Here is a 15,727-nt window from a genome sequence, read left to right on the forward strand (position 1 = left end):
CACTCTTGTCTATCAGATCTAGTCCCTTCAATCTATTTCTCACTTCCACTGTATAGTCATAAGGGATTTGACTTAGGTCATACCTGAATGGTCTAGTGGTTTTCCCCACTTTCTTCAATTTAAGTCTGAATTTGGCAATTAGGAGTTCAAGATGTGAGCCACAGTCAGCTCCTGGTCTTGTTTTTGCTGACTGTATAGAGCTTCTCCATCTTTGGCTGCAAATAATATAACCAGTCTGATTTCGGTGTTGATCATCTGGTGATGTCCATGTGTAGAGTCTTCTCTTGTGTTGTTGGAAGAGGGTGTTTGCTATGACCAGTGCATTCTCTTAACAAAACTCTATTAGCCTTTGCCCTGCTTTATTCTGTACTCCAAGTCCAAATTTGCCTGTTACTCCAGCTGTTTCTTGACTTCCTACTTTTGCATTCCAGTCCCCCATAATGAAAAGGACATCTTTTTTGGGTGTTAGTTCTAGAAGGTTTTGTAGGCCTTCACAGAAACATTCAACTTCAGCTTCTTCAGTGTTACTGGTCGAGGCATAGACTTGGATTACTGTGATACTGAATGGTTTGCCTTGGAAACCAACAGAGATATTCTGTAGTTTTTGAGATTGCATCCAAGTACTGCATTTCGGACTGTTTTGTTGACTATGATGGCTACTCCATTTTTTTCTAAGAGATTCCTGCCCATAGTAGCAGATATAATGACCATCTGAGTTAAATTCACCCATTCCAGTCCATCTTAGTTTGCTGATTCCTAGGATGTCAGTGTTCACTCTTGTCATCTCCTGTTTGACCAGTTCCAATTTGCCTTGATTCATGGACCTAACATTCCAGGTTCCTATGCAATATTGCTCTTTACAGCACCGAACCTTGGTTTTATCACCAGTCCCTTCCACAACTGGGTGTTGTTTTTGCTTTGGCACTATCCCTTTAATCTTGCTGGAGTTATTTCTCCACTGATCTCCAGTAGCATATTGGGCACCTACCGACCTGGGGAGTTCATCTTTCAGTGTCCTGTCTTTTGCCTTTTCATCTCTTCATGTTTCATACTTTTCATACTGTTCATCTGATCACACAGACCACAGCCTTGTCTAACTCAATGCAACTTAGCCATGCTTTGTGGGGCCACCCAAGATGGATGGATCATGGTGGAGAGGTCTGACAAAATGTGGTCCACTGGAGAAGGGAATGGCAGACCACTTCAGTATTCTTGCCTTGAGAACCCCATGAACAGTTTCTGTAAAGAGTAGCTTTCTATATCCTCCTTCCCCAGTACTTTGGAGCTTTTGATGTATGCTTTCATAATAAGCCTCTCTCAGACACGATCTGGCTGGTTCTCCACATATCTTTATTATTCTTTCTGAAAAATAGCAATGTAACACAGTGGTTAAAGAAGCATGTTCCTTCTTGCTAAAAGCTCTTCCTTTAGATGGAAGTAGCAATAGCAGATGCTGTTGTCCCAATGAGGGCCCAAATAAAGGGTTAGTGGCTCGTTAGCAAAGGCTCTTTTTTATTCTGTATGTTTAATTTTCCAACTGTGTAACTCTCCAAATGTGTGATTGAAGTCCATCGAGGTGTCCGTTTTTAGAATGAAAGAGCAGAAGGATTGATGGAGTAGTGATTTTGCTAGCAAATAACCTTGTCCCTGTAGCAGCAATTTTATTTTCACTATACCCTCTATCCCCACATTATCAACTTCTGTCATTACTGTCCACTATAAAAATATCAGTTAGTGTTCGTCTCTGAAATTCTTTTTTTGTTGTCGTTTAGTTGTTAAGTTGTGCCTGACACCTTGCGACCCCATGGACTGTAGCATGCCAGGCTTCCCTGTCCTCCACTGTCTCCCAGAGTTTTTCAAATTCGTGTCTGTTGAGTTGATGATGCTATCTGGCCATCTCATCCTCTGCTCTCCCCTTCTCCTTTTGCTTTCAGTCTTTGCCAGCATCATGTTCTTTTCCATTGAATCAGGTCTTTGCACCAGTTGGCCAGAGTTTTGGAGCTTCAGCTTCAGTACCAGTTCTTCCAATGAATATTCAGGGTTGATTTATTTTAGGATTGACTGGTTTGATGTCCGTTCAATCCAAAAGACCCTCAAGAGTCTTCTCCAGCACCACAGTTCAAAGGCATCAATTTTTTGGCAGTCTGCCTTCTTTGTGGTCCCACTGTCACATCTGTACATGACTACTGGAAAAACCGTAGCTTTGAGTGTACAGACTTCTATCTTTTCCCATTCCCAAGTTAAGGCTGTTAAATATGTTTGCCCAGTGTTGATTCCACTACCTTTCAACCACCTACCCAGATGGGTGGTCTGGAACTCCTCCTTAGTAGAAAATTAACGTATGGTATTTCTGAAATAACTTGTAATTCTCTTATACTGACACTGTATTTTTCTGTACCTATAAAAAAATCTCAGATTTTTCAGTCACCCTCCAACTTGAAGCCCCAAACTACTAATCTTTCCTGTGTTCCTTCTCACATTAGCCATGATGCCTTTAATTCTTCCCTATGTATCATTGGCTTCTTAACCTAGAGTCATCTGAGTAGATTTGAAATTCCATTCTGGCCCTTACCACAGCTTTTTATTTTTCTTATTTATAGCAAATTGACACTAAACTTGCTCTCTCTCTTAAGGGAAAATAGCACATAGTTTCTCAAGTGTTGCTATAAAAGAGCCAGGAGCGTTTATTTCACCGGCTGATGCTGCACTCCTGCCAGTGTCCGTTTCTGTGCTTTGTTTCTGCCCCAGGTGTAGCTTCAGCTTAATGTGTAGTTTAGTGAACTGACTTTTTCTTCATTATATATGCTGCTGCTTGAGTTTATTTGTTACATTAAACAACGAAAACAGTGTTATAAGTTTTCATGAATGTTAATATATTAGGTCTAACTACATTTTATTATCTTAATTTTTTTATATGAACGTCATAGACTATTTGAAATTCCTTTTTGAGACTCTTCCTATTACTCTGGCATATAGCTGTATTCACTATGGTTATAATTTTTTAGCAATTATTGTAGGTCTTGCAGTGTTAAAGATTAGCTGAGAAAAACATAATTAGAAAAGGGCTAATCAGGACATCATTGACATCACCAGGCCTACAAGTGCTTAGAAGAGGATTAAAAGTAGCTTGCATTAAAAATATTTTTAGAGCTTTGGTTTATTTACCAGTCACATTGTCATACCTGTACTACCTTGTAGTCCTAAGTATATCAAGGGAATAATTAAAGTCTTTAGAAGCTTGCATAAATTTTTTTTAGTGCTTAATTGTGTATTATAGGGTAAGCATTGCTAATTATAAGTGATACCTCAAGTCGTTATACCTGAAACATTGGTATAGTTATTTTAAACATGCATCTCATGGAGATTTTTGTTTGTTTTTAAGGATATTTTGGAACTTTTAGAAAAAAGAGTGAAGTCACGATTTTCCCACCGGCAGATACACTTAATGAATTCATTTAGTTTTCCACAGTATCTGAAAATATTTAAAGAACAATTATCTCTACCTTCGGTATTTCCAGAGAAGATTTTTGCCGAGCAATGGAATGAAAATGTACAGGTAATTTGGAACAAAGACATAAAGTAAGTTTTGTGTCTTGCTATACCATTTGAAAACAGTTGAAACTTGAAAATTTTTATAATCTGTAAATTAGCATAAAATTTCTAATATTACTGTGGCATAAAACTGCATTAATGTATACTCTTGTGTGTATTTTATTTTATAAAACAGTTGCAATGTCATACCTCCTGTTTTTTTTCTCAAAAGATCTTTCATGAGATTGGCTTTATATCTGTTTATATTTTAGATTACTTTGTTAATGAATTTCATCATTAAATATTTTCTTTATTTTACAAGTTTAGCAATATACTAACTTAGTAAGGTTCATACGTACCTGTGGAGTATGGATTTTTCTTCTCCATTTCTTATGAACAGCTTAAGCTTTTTTCTTCTTGGGTCTGTTAAGATGCATTTTAGACTTGGCACCTTTGGTTATATTACCTCTATTGACAAATCCCATCTTTGAGTTCTTGCATTTACTAACCTTGTGGACTCTGTAAATTTACTTAAGTTGATGAGCATAACTTGTGCAGGCTATTGTATTAACTAAGCATACTAGCATCCATTTATCTTATACTGACAAGTTTTAGTTATTAGGAAAAAGGGAGAGAACATATGTATGTGAATAGGTGATTAATAATGTGTTTGGAAAACAGTGTTCCTGAATAAATCTCACACATTAAAAATATGGGCCTTGTAGAAAATACTGGAGTCCTGGGTTTTGTAAGAATTGGCAATAACTGGTCTATAATATTAAATACTAATGTGTGAGGATGATTAGGTCTGCTTAGAATTACACAATCTATTGGAGGAGGAAATGGCAACCCACTCCAGTATTCTTGCCTGGGAAATCCCGTGGTCAGAGGAACCTGATGGGCTACAGTCCATGGGGTCACAAAGAGTTGGACACAACTGAGCAACTAAACAACGAACATAACACAGTCTATATTCATTGGCTCTAAAAAGATTGTTTTATGTTATAGCAATAATGGTAGTTTATATTCTTTTTACTATAAAATCTTTAATATCAGTACCAAATTAAAAGTGAGACTCTGCATTTATTTTGCTCTTTAACAATTTTTTTTCCCCATCTTTGTTGAGGTATGATTGACAAATTAGAAATTGTTTATATTAAAGTGTACAACTTGATGTTTTGGTATATATTGTGAAATACCACAATCAAAACTATTTAACATATCCATCACTTCATATAGATTTCTTTCTTTTCTCATTTTTTTAAAAATTTTGTGGTAAAACAGTTAAGTTTTATCTTCTAAGCAAATTTCAAGTACATACTACTATATTGTTAACTATAATCATGTTACTGCACATTACATGTGCAGAACTTACTCAGCTTGTATGACTGAAACTTGATTTTTATTTTGATTTTCAAATACTCTGCTCATGTAAGCGCTATTAATTTTGGCACTTTTTAAAATTAAAAGCTCATATAATAAAATTTAATCAGTGCTTAAGAATACATGGTAAAAGGTAGAATTTTCCCTTATGTTCACGCCCATCTTCCCTCCTCTCACTGCAAAGTAATTATTTGGTTTATAGTATTTCAGACCTTATGTACATGCTGAAGTTGTTTTTACATGAAGGATTCAAACCTGAAATGTTATTCTCTGGTTTATCTTTTTTACTTTGTTCTACCTTTGTTCTCATTGTTAATTTCACATTATTTTTCCTAATATAACTATACAGAATTTTATGTCAAAATAATTGACTGTTTTCCTTAAAACCCAGATATTGTGTCATGATATAACTAGTGAGTCTTCCCTTCTGCCTTCCTCCCCAAATTAATTTTCCTGGAACTCAGATATTTACTATGTCATATAAGTTTTTCTTGATAGTACATCTGACTGGAGGATTCCATGCTTCATGAACGCTTCATAGTCGGTGCTCTTCTGTTGTCTTTTTCCCTACTTGGGCGTGAAGTGCCTCGGAGCTCTGGACCTTTGGCCTGTGAATCCACCTTTGAGTGTGTCACAGACTTTCACCTTTTCTAGATCTTGAACTGATTGTCATGTTAACAGTAGTTATTTTTCTAATTGCTTTAGTGATCAGACGCAGTCTTTCCTAGTATTTAAATGTCTGTGATTTCCCAGGGCTTTTTTTATTCTTATCTCTGCTCACTTTCTTTTCCTAAAATGACTCCATAAGCCTGGATTGTACTGTCCTGTCCTGGATCTTTCTGTCCTTCCCTGCTGTGTTGCATTCTGAGCATCTTACAGTGGGTATATAAAGGAAGTGGATGGTGACAGTTTCTGTGAAGTATAACTTTTGATGACTCAGAAAATGGTAACCATGTGATAATAGAGTTGCTTGCCCTTATTTTTTTTTGTCCTTTGCTGAGCACTGAGTTAAAGGGCAGGATGATAGGAATGAATGTGGAAACACTCCAGTCCTCTTTTTGATAATTTTGTGGTTTTTTCTTTCTTAAGGTAGAACTGGTACCACTGGACTTTCTGTCTCTTAGCACTGATATTTTCTTGCCCCGTCCTAATCATCATTTGCCACCTCCCTTTGGCATATGCCCAGAAACAAAAAAACAACAATGAAAAAAGCCCAGAAAACTAAGTATACTATATTTTCTAGAGTTAAAACTGTATGTCTCTACTTCCCACTGGAAGAATATCGAGATTCAGGAATAAGTTCCAGTCTAATGGGATGAATTCTCGAAGCCAGGCTTCAACAGTACGTGAACAGTGAACTTCCAGATGTTCAAGCTGGATTTAGAAAAGGCAGAGGAACCAGAGATCAAATTGCCAACATGCGCTAGATCATCAAAAAAGCAAGAGAGTTCCAGCAAAACATCTACTTCTGCTTTATTGACTATGTCAAGGCTTTTGACTGTGTGGATCACAATAAACTGTGGAAAATTCTTCAAGAGATGGGAATACCAGACCCCCTGACCTGCTTCCTGAGAAATCTGTATGCAAGTCAGGAAACGGCAGTTAGAACCAGACATGGAACAACGGACTGGTTCCAAATCAGGAAAGGAGTACATCAAGGCTGTATATTGTCACCCTATTTGTTTAAGTTATATGCAGAGTACATCATGAGAAATGCTGGGCTGGATGAAGCACAAGCTGGAATCAAGATTGCCGGAAGAAATAACAATAACCTCAGATATGCAGATGGCACCACCCTTATGGTAGAAAGTGAAGAAGAACTAAAAAGTCTCTTGATGAAAGTGAAAGGGGAGAATGAAAAAGTTAGTTTAAAGCTCAACATTCAGAAAACTAAGATCATGGCTCTGGTCCCATCACTTCATGGCAAATAGATGGAGACACAATAGAAGCAGTGAGAGACTTTATTTTCTTGGATTCCAAAGTCATACAGATGGTGACTGCAGCCATGAAATTAAAAGACACTTGCTCCTTGGAAGAAAAGTTATGACCAACCCAGATGACATATTAAAAAGCAGAGACTTTACTTCGCCAACAGAGGTCCATCTAGTCAAAGCTATGGTTTTTCCAGTAGTCATGTGTGGATCTAAGAGTTGGACAATAAAGAAAGCTGAATGCCACAGAACTGATACTTTTGAACTGTGGTGTTGGAGAAGACTCTTGAGAGTTCCTTGGACTGCAGGGAGATCCAACCAGTCCATCCTAAAGAAAATCAGTCCTGAATATTCATTGGAAGGACTGATGCTGAAGCTGAAACTCTAATACCTTGGCCACCTGATGCAAAGAACTGACTCATTGGAAAAGACCCTGATGCTGAGAAAGATTAAAGTCAGGAGGAGAAGGAGATGACAGAGGATGGGATGGTTGGATGGCATCATCGACTCAATGAACATGAGTTTGTGTAACTCTGGTAGTTGTTGATGGTCAAGGAAGCCTGGCGTGCTGCAGTCCATGGGGTCACAAAGAGTCAGACATGACTGAGCAACTGAACTGAATGGGATGAAGTTTATGCTGTCAGTAAATATGCTATGCTAGTTGCTATAGTCCCCAATCCCTTGCTGCTGTTTTTAGTCTTTATCTTATTCAGGGAAGCTGTCTAGTCCAAGAGCATCTTTTTTGCCAAGAGCATCTGGACTATGAACTTCAGTTGAATAGCTTCAGTTGAAGAAAAAAAATTAAAATGTCAGCACCATGGCCAGAGGCATTGCCTGTAAATGGGGTTGTGCATTGAAGGAGCTATCCTTTCTCTCAGTGCTGACTCTCCAGCAAGTTTTTTCTAATTCCAGGTTTAAACAAAAAGCAGAGGTATAGCTAACAAGTCACCTATGAAATCACATACAAGAAATATCTTCATGATAGGCTTGAACCTAGACATCCTACCAACTTGAATGTTTGTTTTAGCCCTATGCAAATGCATAAGTAAGCAGGATAAACACCAACACCATCTCAGCAAGGCAGTGTAAAAAAAGTCTGTGTATAAAAGTATCTTAAGAGGACCATAGCTAATTCTCTTCAAAGGAAGTTCCCACAAAAGTGCTATAGCTAAGTTCAAGAAAGATCCCCTGCTGTCTTAACCTTTCAGTGAACAGAAGGTGAGAATGTTTAACGGGAACAGACTAGGAGACTTGGTTCCTATACTGCTGCCAGTGAGTTGTCCCTGGAGCAGCATGAATCCTGCTGTTCCTCTATAGCATTGCTGTTCCCCTATAACATTCTCCTGAGAAACTGCCTGTGACGCAAACTGCAGTGAGCATGTTAAGAAGTTATTTCTGAAACTGCTACTATTGTGCTTATTGGCGAAAAGGGACTCTACAGCTTCCATGAATAAGGTAAAGACTAAAAATAGTAGCAAGGGTTGGGGACTATAATAGCTAGGATAGTATATTTACTGAGAGCATAAAACTTCATCCCATTAGACAGGAATTTATTCCTGAATCTGGATCTTCTTCCAGTGGGAAGTAGAAACATACAGTTTTAACTCCAGACAATACAGTATGCTTAGTTTTCTGCACTTTTTTTCTTATTGTTGTTAAAGAATTCTTATTCCTTGCAGATGATTTTTGAAAAATTATGTCAACCTTAGCCAAGCCTTTTTTGTCTCTGTCAAGTCTGAATTTACTGTCCTTCCATCTAACCTAATCTTCAGTGCCAAATGAACCTCACGGTTCATTGATCCTTAATCACTGCAGTCACTGTTTTTAGTCTTTACTTTCTCTCTTAAAGGGCTTGCTGTTGTGGTATAAACAGGGTCAGATACCCTTTGGAAGTACACCAGATGAGCGTAAAATAATAAAGTAATGCAAATTAAAAAAACTTTTGGAAATTAACTGTACTCCTAAAATTGGTGACTTTTACCAGGTAACTTATAAAGTTGATATATTAATTATATATTTAGGTACTGCTTTTTCAAATGACCCTATTGACCTCTAAATTTCTGAAGCCATCAACCTCTCACAATATATCTTAATTTAGTTACACAAAGTATATAGTTTTATTACCACTTCCTCTTGAAGTGTGTCCCTCTTGTTTTCTTCCCCTGGTTTTATTGCTCTCTCTTGGATTCTGTTCACATGTTCAACATCTTTCTTAATCCCTTACTTTGCTCCTTTTTTTTTCCATTTACTTCTTAAATTTCAGTAATGCAAGTTTCACTTCTGACTATATCTCCCTCTTCACTCCTCCAAGGACATTCTATTCCCTATAGTTTCATCTTTACATTTTTTTGTATCCCCTCTACAGTCCTTCATCTCTATTTCTCACCAGGAGATTCTCCATAAGATGTGTCTTCTATAAATATTTTTCTTTCTTGTCTTCACACCACCGTGCTAGTTCAGACTCATTTTGTTTCCTATATGGAGAATTGCAGGTATCTCCAATTAAGCTTTGCTGCCTTTGTCTTTCCATACAATCACTCTGCCAGTAACAGAACCTCCGGATGTTGTGACTATGCGTCTTCTGTCCACATGCCACAGTCTCCCTGCAGTGCTCATGTTGTTCCCTGTAATTGTAATGCTCTATCTTCTTTGTAGCCTGTTACCTCATGCATTTTAAGCATTCGTTGTAATACTTTACCTTGTTTTTGAATTCTTCTCTGGTGGCTCAGTTCAGTTCAGTTCAGTCACTCAGTAGTTGTGTCCGACTTTTTGCGACCCCATGAACTGCAGCACGCCAAGCCTCCCTGTCCATCACCAACTGCTGGAGTCTACTCAAACCCATGTCCATTGAGTCAGTGATGCCATCCAACCATCTCATCCTCTGTCATCCCCTTTTCCTCCTGCCCTCAATCTTTGCCAGCTTCAGGGTCTTTTCCAGTGAGTCAGCTCTTTGCATCAGGTGGCCAAAATATTGGAGTTTGAGCATCAGTCCTTCTAGTGAACACCCAGGACTGATCTCCCTTAGGATGGACTAGTTGGATCTCATTGCAGTCCAAGGGATCAAGAGTCTTCTCCAACGCCACAGTTCAAAAGCATCAATTCTTCTGCACTCAGCTTTCTTTATAGTCCAGCTCTCACATCCATACATGACTACTGGAAAAACCATACCCTTGACTAGACGGAACTTTGCTGACAAATGTCTCTGCTTTTTAATGTGCTGTTTAGGTTGGTCATAACTTTCCTCCCAAGGAGTAAACGTTTTTTAATTTCATGGCTGCAGTCACCATCTGCAGTGATTTTGGGGCCAAAAATAAAGTCAGTCACTGTTTCCACTGTTTCCCCATCTATTTGCCATGAAGTGATGCAACCGGATGCCATGATCTTAGTTTTCTGAATGCTGAGGTTTAAGCCAACTTTTTCACTCTCCTCTTTCACTTTCATCAGGAGGCTCTTTAGTTCTTCACTTTCTGCCATAAGGCTGGTGTCATCTGCATATCTTAGGTTATTGATATTTCTCCCGGCAATTTTGATTCAAGCTTGTCCTTCATCCAGCCCAGCATTTCTCATGATGTACTCTGCATATAAGTTAAATAAGCAGGGTGACAATATACAGCCTTGACATACTCCTTTTCCTATTTGGCACCAGTCTGTTGTTCCATGTCCAGTTTTAACTGTTGCTTCCTGACCTGCATACAGGTTTCTCAAGAGGCAGGTCAGGTGGTCTAGTTATTCCCATCCCTTTCAGAATTTTCCACAGTTTATTGTGATTCACACAGTCAAAGGCTTACTCCAGTCACCTGGAATAACAGGCAAATTTGGCCTTGGAGTACAGAACAAAGCAGGGCAAAGGCTAATAGAGTTTTGCCAAGAGAATGCACTGTTAATATCAAGCACCGTCTTCGAAAAACACAAGAGAATACTCTACACATGAACATCACTAGATAGCCAACACTGAAATCAGATTGATTATATTCTTTGCAGCCAAAGATGGAAAAGCTCTATACAGTCAGCAAAAACAAGACCAGGAGCTGACTGTGGCTCACATCTTGAACTCCTAATTGCCAAATTCAGACTTAAATTGAAGAAAGTGGGGAAAACCACTAGACCATTCAGGTATGACCTAAGTCAAATCCCTTATGACCATACAGTGGAAGTGAGAAATAGATTGAAGGGACTAGATCTGATAGACAAGAGTGCCTGATGGACTATGGACAGAGATTTATGACATTGTACAGAGACAGGGATCAAGACCATCCCCAAGAAAAAGAAATGCAAAAAGGCAAAATGGCTGTCTGAGGAAGCCTTACAAATAGCTGTGGAAAGAAGAGAAGCGACAAGCAAAGGAGAAAAGGAAAGGTATAGGCATCTGAATGCAGAGTTCCAAAGACTAGCAAGGAGAGATAAGAAAGCCTTCCTCAGTGATCAATGCAAAGAAACAGAGGAAAACAATAGAATGGGAAAGACTAGAGATGTCCTCAAGAAAATTAGAGATACCAAGGGAACGTTTCATGGAACGATGGGCTTAATAAAAGCACAGAAATGTTATGGACATAAAAGAAGCAGAAGATATTAAGAAGAGGTGGCAAGAATACACAGAAGAACTGTACAAAAAAGATCTTCATGACCCAGATAATCACGATGGTGTGATTACTCACTTAGAGCCAGACATCCTGGAATGTGAAGTCAAGTGGGCCTTAGGAAGCATCACTACGAACAAAGTTATTGGATGTGATGGAATTCCAGTTGAGATATTTCAAATCCTAAAGGATGATGCTGTGAAAGTGCTGCACTCAATATGTCAGCAAATTTGGAAAACTCAGCAGTGGCCACAGGACTGGAAAAGGTCAGTTTTCATTGCAATCCCAGAGAAAGGCAATGCCAAAGAATGCTCAAATGACCACACAAATGCACTCGTCTCACATGCTAGTAAAGTAATGCTCAAAATTCTCCCAGCCAGGCTTCAGCAATACGTGAACCGTGAACTTCCAGATGTTCAAGCTGAATTCAGAAAAGGCAGAGGAACCAGAGATCAAATTGCCAACATGCGGTGGATCATCGAAAAAGCAAGAGAGTTCCTGAAAAACATCTATTTCTGCTTTATTGACTGTGCCAAAGCGTTTGACTGCATGGATCCAATAAACTGTGGAAATTCTCCTGGCTCAGTGGTAAAGAATCTGCCTGCCAGTGCAAGAGACACTGGTTCGATCCCCGAATCGGGAAGATCTCCCGCAGAAGGAAATGACAACCCACACCAGTAGTTTTGCCTGGTAAATCCCGTGGACAGAGGAACCTGGCAAGCTGCAGTCCATGGGGTTGGAAAAGAGTCGGACACAACTGAGTGACTAAACAGCAACAAATAACCCTTAGTCTCTGTTGCATTTACTTAATACATTTTGATCATCCCACTACTGTGATTGAATAAATTTTGTGGTAGCAACAGTTATGTTTATCTTTGTATCTTTGGAATTAACATAAAGGGAAGAGGATAAGGAGAAAATCAATAGAGTAGATATTTGTTTTTAATTTTTTGTTTTCCCCAAAAAGACCAGCACCTATTTAATAATGAATAAATACTAGATAGAGTTAATGAGGTACACCAACCAGTGAGGCACAATATTATATTTAGGTTTTAAACTGCATTTTCCTTAATTCTCTATTTTGATGTTTTTCCTCTAGGGTCTCTCAGAAGATAGAAGTGTGAGAGAAGTGCTGCAGAAGCATTTTAATGTCAGCAAAAACCTGCGTTCATTACACATGCTACTGGTTTGTATTAATTTTATTTATCACTCATTTTCTTTCACCAGGTAATTATGTTCTGATGGGAACTGGTTAAACCTCTAGATAAATTTTGGGAGAATTAATATACCTACTACATTAGGTCTTCCAATCCCTGAGTATGGTACATATCTTCTTTTATTTAGTTCTTTGATTTCTTTCATCATCATTTTACAATTCTCACCTCACAGATCCTGTAAATGTTTTCAGTGTATACTTAGTGTTTAATTTCCTTTGGAACAATTGTAAATAATACTTTGTTTTTAATTTTGGTTTTAGTGTGCTTATTGTTAGTATATAGAAATGTGATTTTTTTTGTGTGTTGATGTTATTTTCTTCAGTGTTGCTGAACTCATTTAAGATTTTTTTTTAATATAATAGACTCCTTGAGATTTTCTATATAGACAGTCTTGTCATTTGCAAACAGTTTTTCTTTTTACCTTCTAATTTGTATATCTTTTATTTCTTTTTCTTGTTTTTTTTGCAGTGGCTAGAACTTTTGCATTGAATTAGAATGGTGAGGGTGTATAATTTCCAAGCTTAGGGCAGAAGCTTTCAATCTTTTACTATCAAATATGATATAAGCTGAAGCTTTATAATACATGTTTATTGTTAAGTTATGGTAATTCCCATCTATCCCTAAATTGCTGAGAGTTTGTTGTGATTGCGTTGGACTTTGCCAAATGTTTATTTTTTGTGTCAATGAACATGATATATGACTTTTCTTGTTTAGCTTGTTAATGTTGAACTACCTTGCTTTATTTTTTTATTTTTGCCACTTCAAAATCTTTTTTATTGTAATGAGTAAATGGAGATCGAGTGCACACACTTAAGTGCATGAAATGTGCAAATCAGTTAACATGACCTAATTTTTTTTCATAGATATTCATTGTGTTATTTCTCACCTTCTAATATATTGGATCCAAATGTTGAACTAGCTTTATATGCCTGGACAAATCCTACCTGGTCATGGTCTTTCACCAAGTAATTATATCTTAAGTTTAAACAGTATCAAGAAAGGGGTACTTCATTGTTCTGCAAAGTAAACTTCCTTCACTGGAGTATTTGATAGTAGACTAATATTTCTAGAAAGTTATTTACTCATTGTTATGAAAGGTATAGCACATACCTTTCAAAGAAAATAATTTTGGTTTCATGAGTTTCTTTTTGGTCACTTTCATTTTATAATAATAATGGGTATCACTTATTAAATAGCACATAAGTCAGGTGACCGACCTAGTTACTTTGTTAGTCACTCAGTCATGTCTGACTGCGCGACCCGATGGACTGTAGTCCGCCAGGCTCCTCTGTCCATGAAATTCTCCAGGCAAGAATATTCACTGGAGTGGGTTGCCATTTCCAGCTCTAGTTATCACCATCATTATATCTCATTAATTAAATCTCATTATATAATTATCTAATTATGTCATCTAATTAAATCTCATTATATTAATTCTATTTTTTTGTTGTTGCTGTTTTTGGGTTTTTTTTTAATGTTTGCGTGTTTTCCCGCCTTTGAGGAAACCTATGTTCTTTGAGGTTAAATAACTTACCCCGTGTCACACAGCTAGTAGATAACAAACCCGGGATTCAAATCCAAGTCTCTCTGGCTTCAGGTTTATCCTGCTTTACTCTTCCATGGTTCTGCCAGGTGTTTGTTTTTTATTTTTACAGATTCTTCTTCTCTATTTCTGGTTTTGCTTAGGAAACTTAAGAGAATTTTCCTCCCTATGTACTTACCCTCTGATTAGCACATCCTCCTCCCATTTATCAAAACCATACTGCCATTTTCAGCAATAGCTGTCTTTTATCACAGAGGTATTACAGAGACTAAGAATTTTTAGAGCAGAGGCTTTAGTAATTTAGGTACCAGTGTTTACTAACTTCTGGTATTTGGAGGATACACACACACATATATACATAAACACATATCTCTCGTTGGAGAAGGGATAGGCTACCCACTACAGTATTCTTGGGCTTCCCTGGTGGCTCAGTCAGTAAAGAATCCACTTGCAATGCGGGAGACCTGGGTTCAATACCTGGGTTGGGAAGATCCCCCTAGAGGAGGGCGTGGCAACCTTGCCTGGAGAATTCCCATGGATACAGGAGCCTGAGGGGCTACAGTCCATGAGGTCACAAAATTACAGGACTGAATGACGAAGCACAGCAGAGCATACCTTTCATTCTGGAAAAATGTGTGGCCCAAAATTGTCAATATGAAAAGCCTTGTTTTGCTAGTTTCCTATTATATTTTTAATTCAAAAGAAAAGTTTTGGAATTGGAAGAAATTATAAAGAAAAGAAAGACTGAGATTAAATATAGTTTGGTAATTTTTCAATAAAAAATCAGGAGTTATACACATGGGAAAAAATACCCTCAAATGCATAGCCTAAAGTTAAGTTCAGGTTGATAAACCTAAATATATGTATAAAAACAAAGCTTTTTTTTTTAATTAGAAGAAAAATATATGTTTGTATACTTGAAGTAGGGAAAGATTTCTTAGAGAAGTTACACAAATTACAAGCTATAGGAGAAAAGACCATTAATGTTAATTACACTGAATTTTTTGTTAAATGTCTGGATACTGGAAGATACCATAGAAGTGATTAGGAGAGGGAAAATGCAATGCATATAATCATCAACACTGTCCATAATATATAAAGAGCTTCTAACAGTAATCAGTAAAGGAGCAAACTGTGAATGTGAGTGAATATGAATGAATGAACTAAGAATAATCTATCAGTGTAGAATCCCACATGATTTATAATTTGTAAAGATATTTAACCTCTCCAGTATTTAGGGAAATGGTGTACAATTTAAATTTTACAATTAACCCTTTTTTTCCTGCCAATTTGGTGGGTGTGAAAAGTTTTATGTCTGACAGTTATGGTGTCTGTGTTGCATAAGTTCAAGATATTTATATAAAACTTGAAAATTACTCTGTATTGTCTAGGAATACAAAGATATGTAGTAGAAGGATGAAGACATGCATGATTTTTTTTGAGAGTCCAACCAGGGCAAGAGACAGGGGCTTCAACTCTGTAAGTTTGTATTTCATAAGCTGAGGAAGTGGTCATGGATATTCATTATATTACTCTCTTGCCTAT

At 37.5% G+C, this 15,727-nt stretch overlaps 1 protein-coding gene across 5 annotated transcripts in view; it reads left to right on the forward strand.

Annotated features, from left to right (window-relative positions):
- Positions 1-15,727, forward strand: part of ORC4 (origin recognition complex subunit 4) — an 86,036-nt gene that overhangs the window by 61,752 nt on the left and 8,557 nt on the right. For all 5 annotated transcript variants that reach the window (XM_061135131.1, XM_061135130.1, XM_061135129.1 and 2 more), the window contains 2 exons: positions 3,383-3,556; positions 12,522-12,608. In XM_061135131.1, coding sequence (XP_060991114.1) covers positions 3,383-3,556; positions 12,522-12,608 — 261 coding nt within the window. The remainder of the gene's footprint in view (positions 1-3,382; positions 3,557-12,521; positions 12,609-15,727) is intronic.

Source organism: Dama dama, chromosome 33, assembly GCF_033118175.1.
Source record: "Dama dama isolate Ldn47 chromosome 33, ASM3311817v1, whole genome shotgun sequence".
NCBI classification, from domain to species: domain Eukaryota; kingdom Metazoa; phylum Chordata; class Mammalia; order Artiodactyla; family Cervidae; genus Dama; species Dama dama.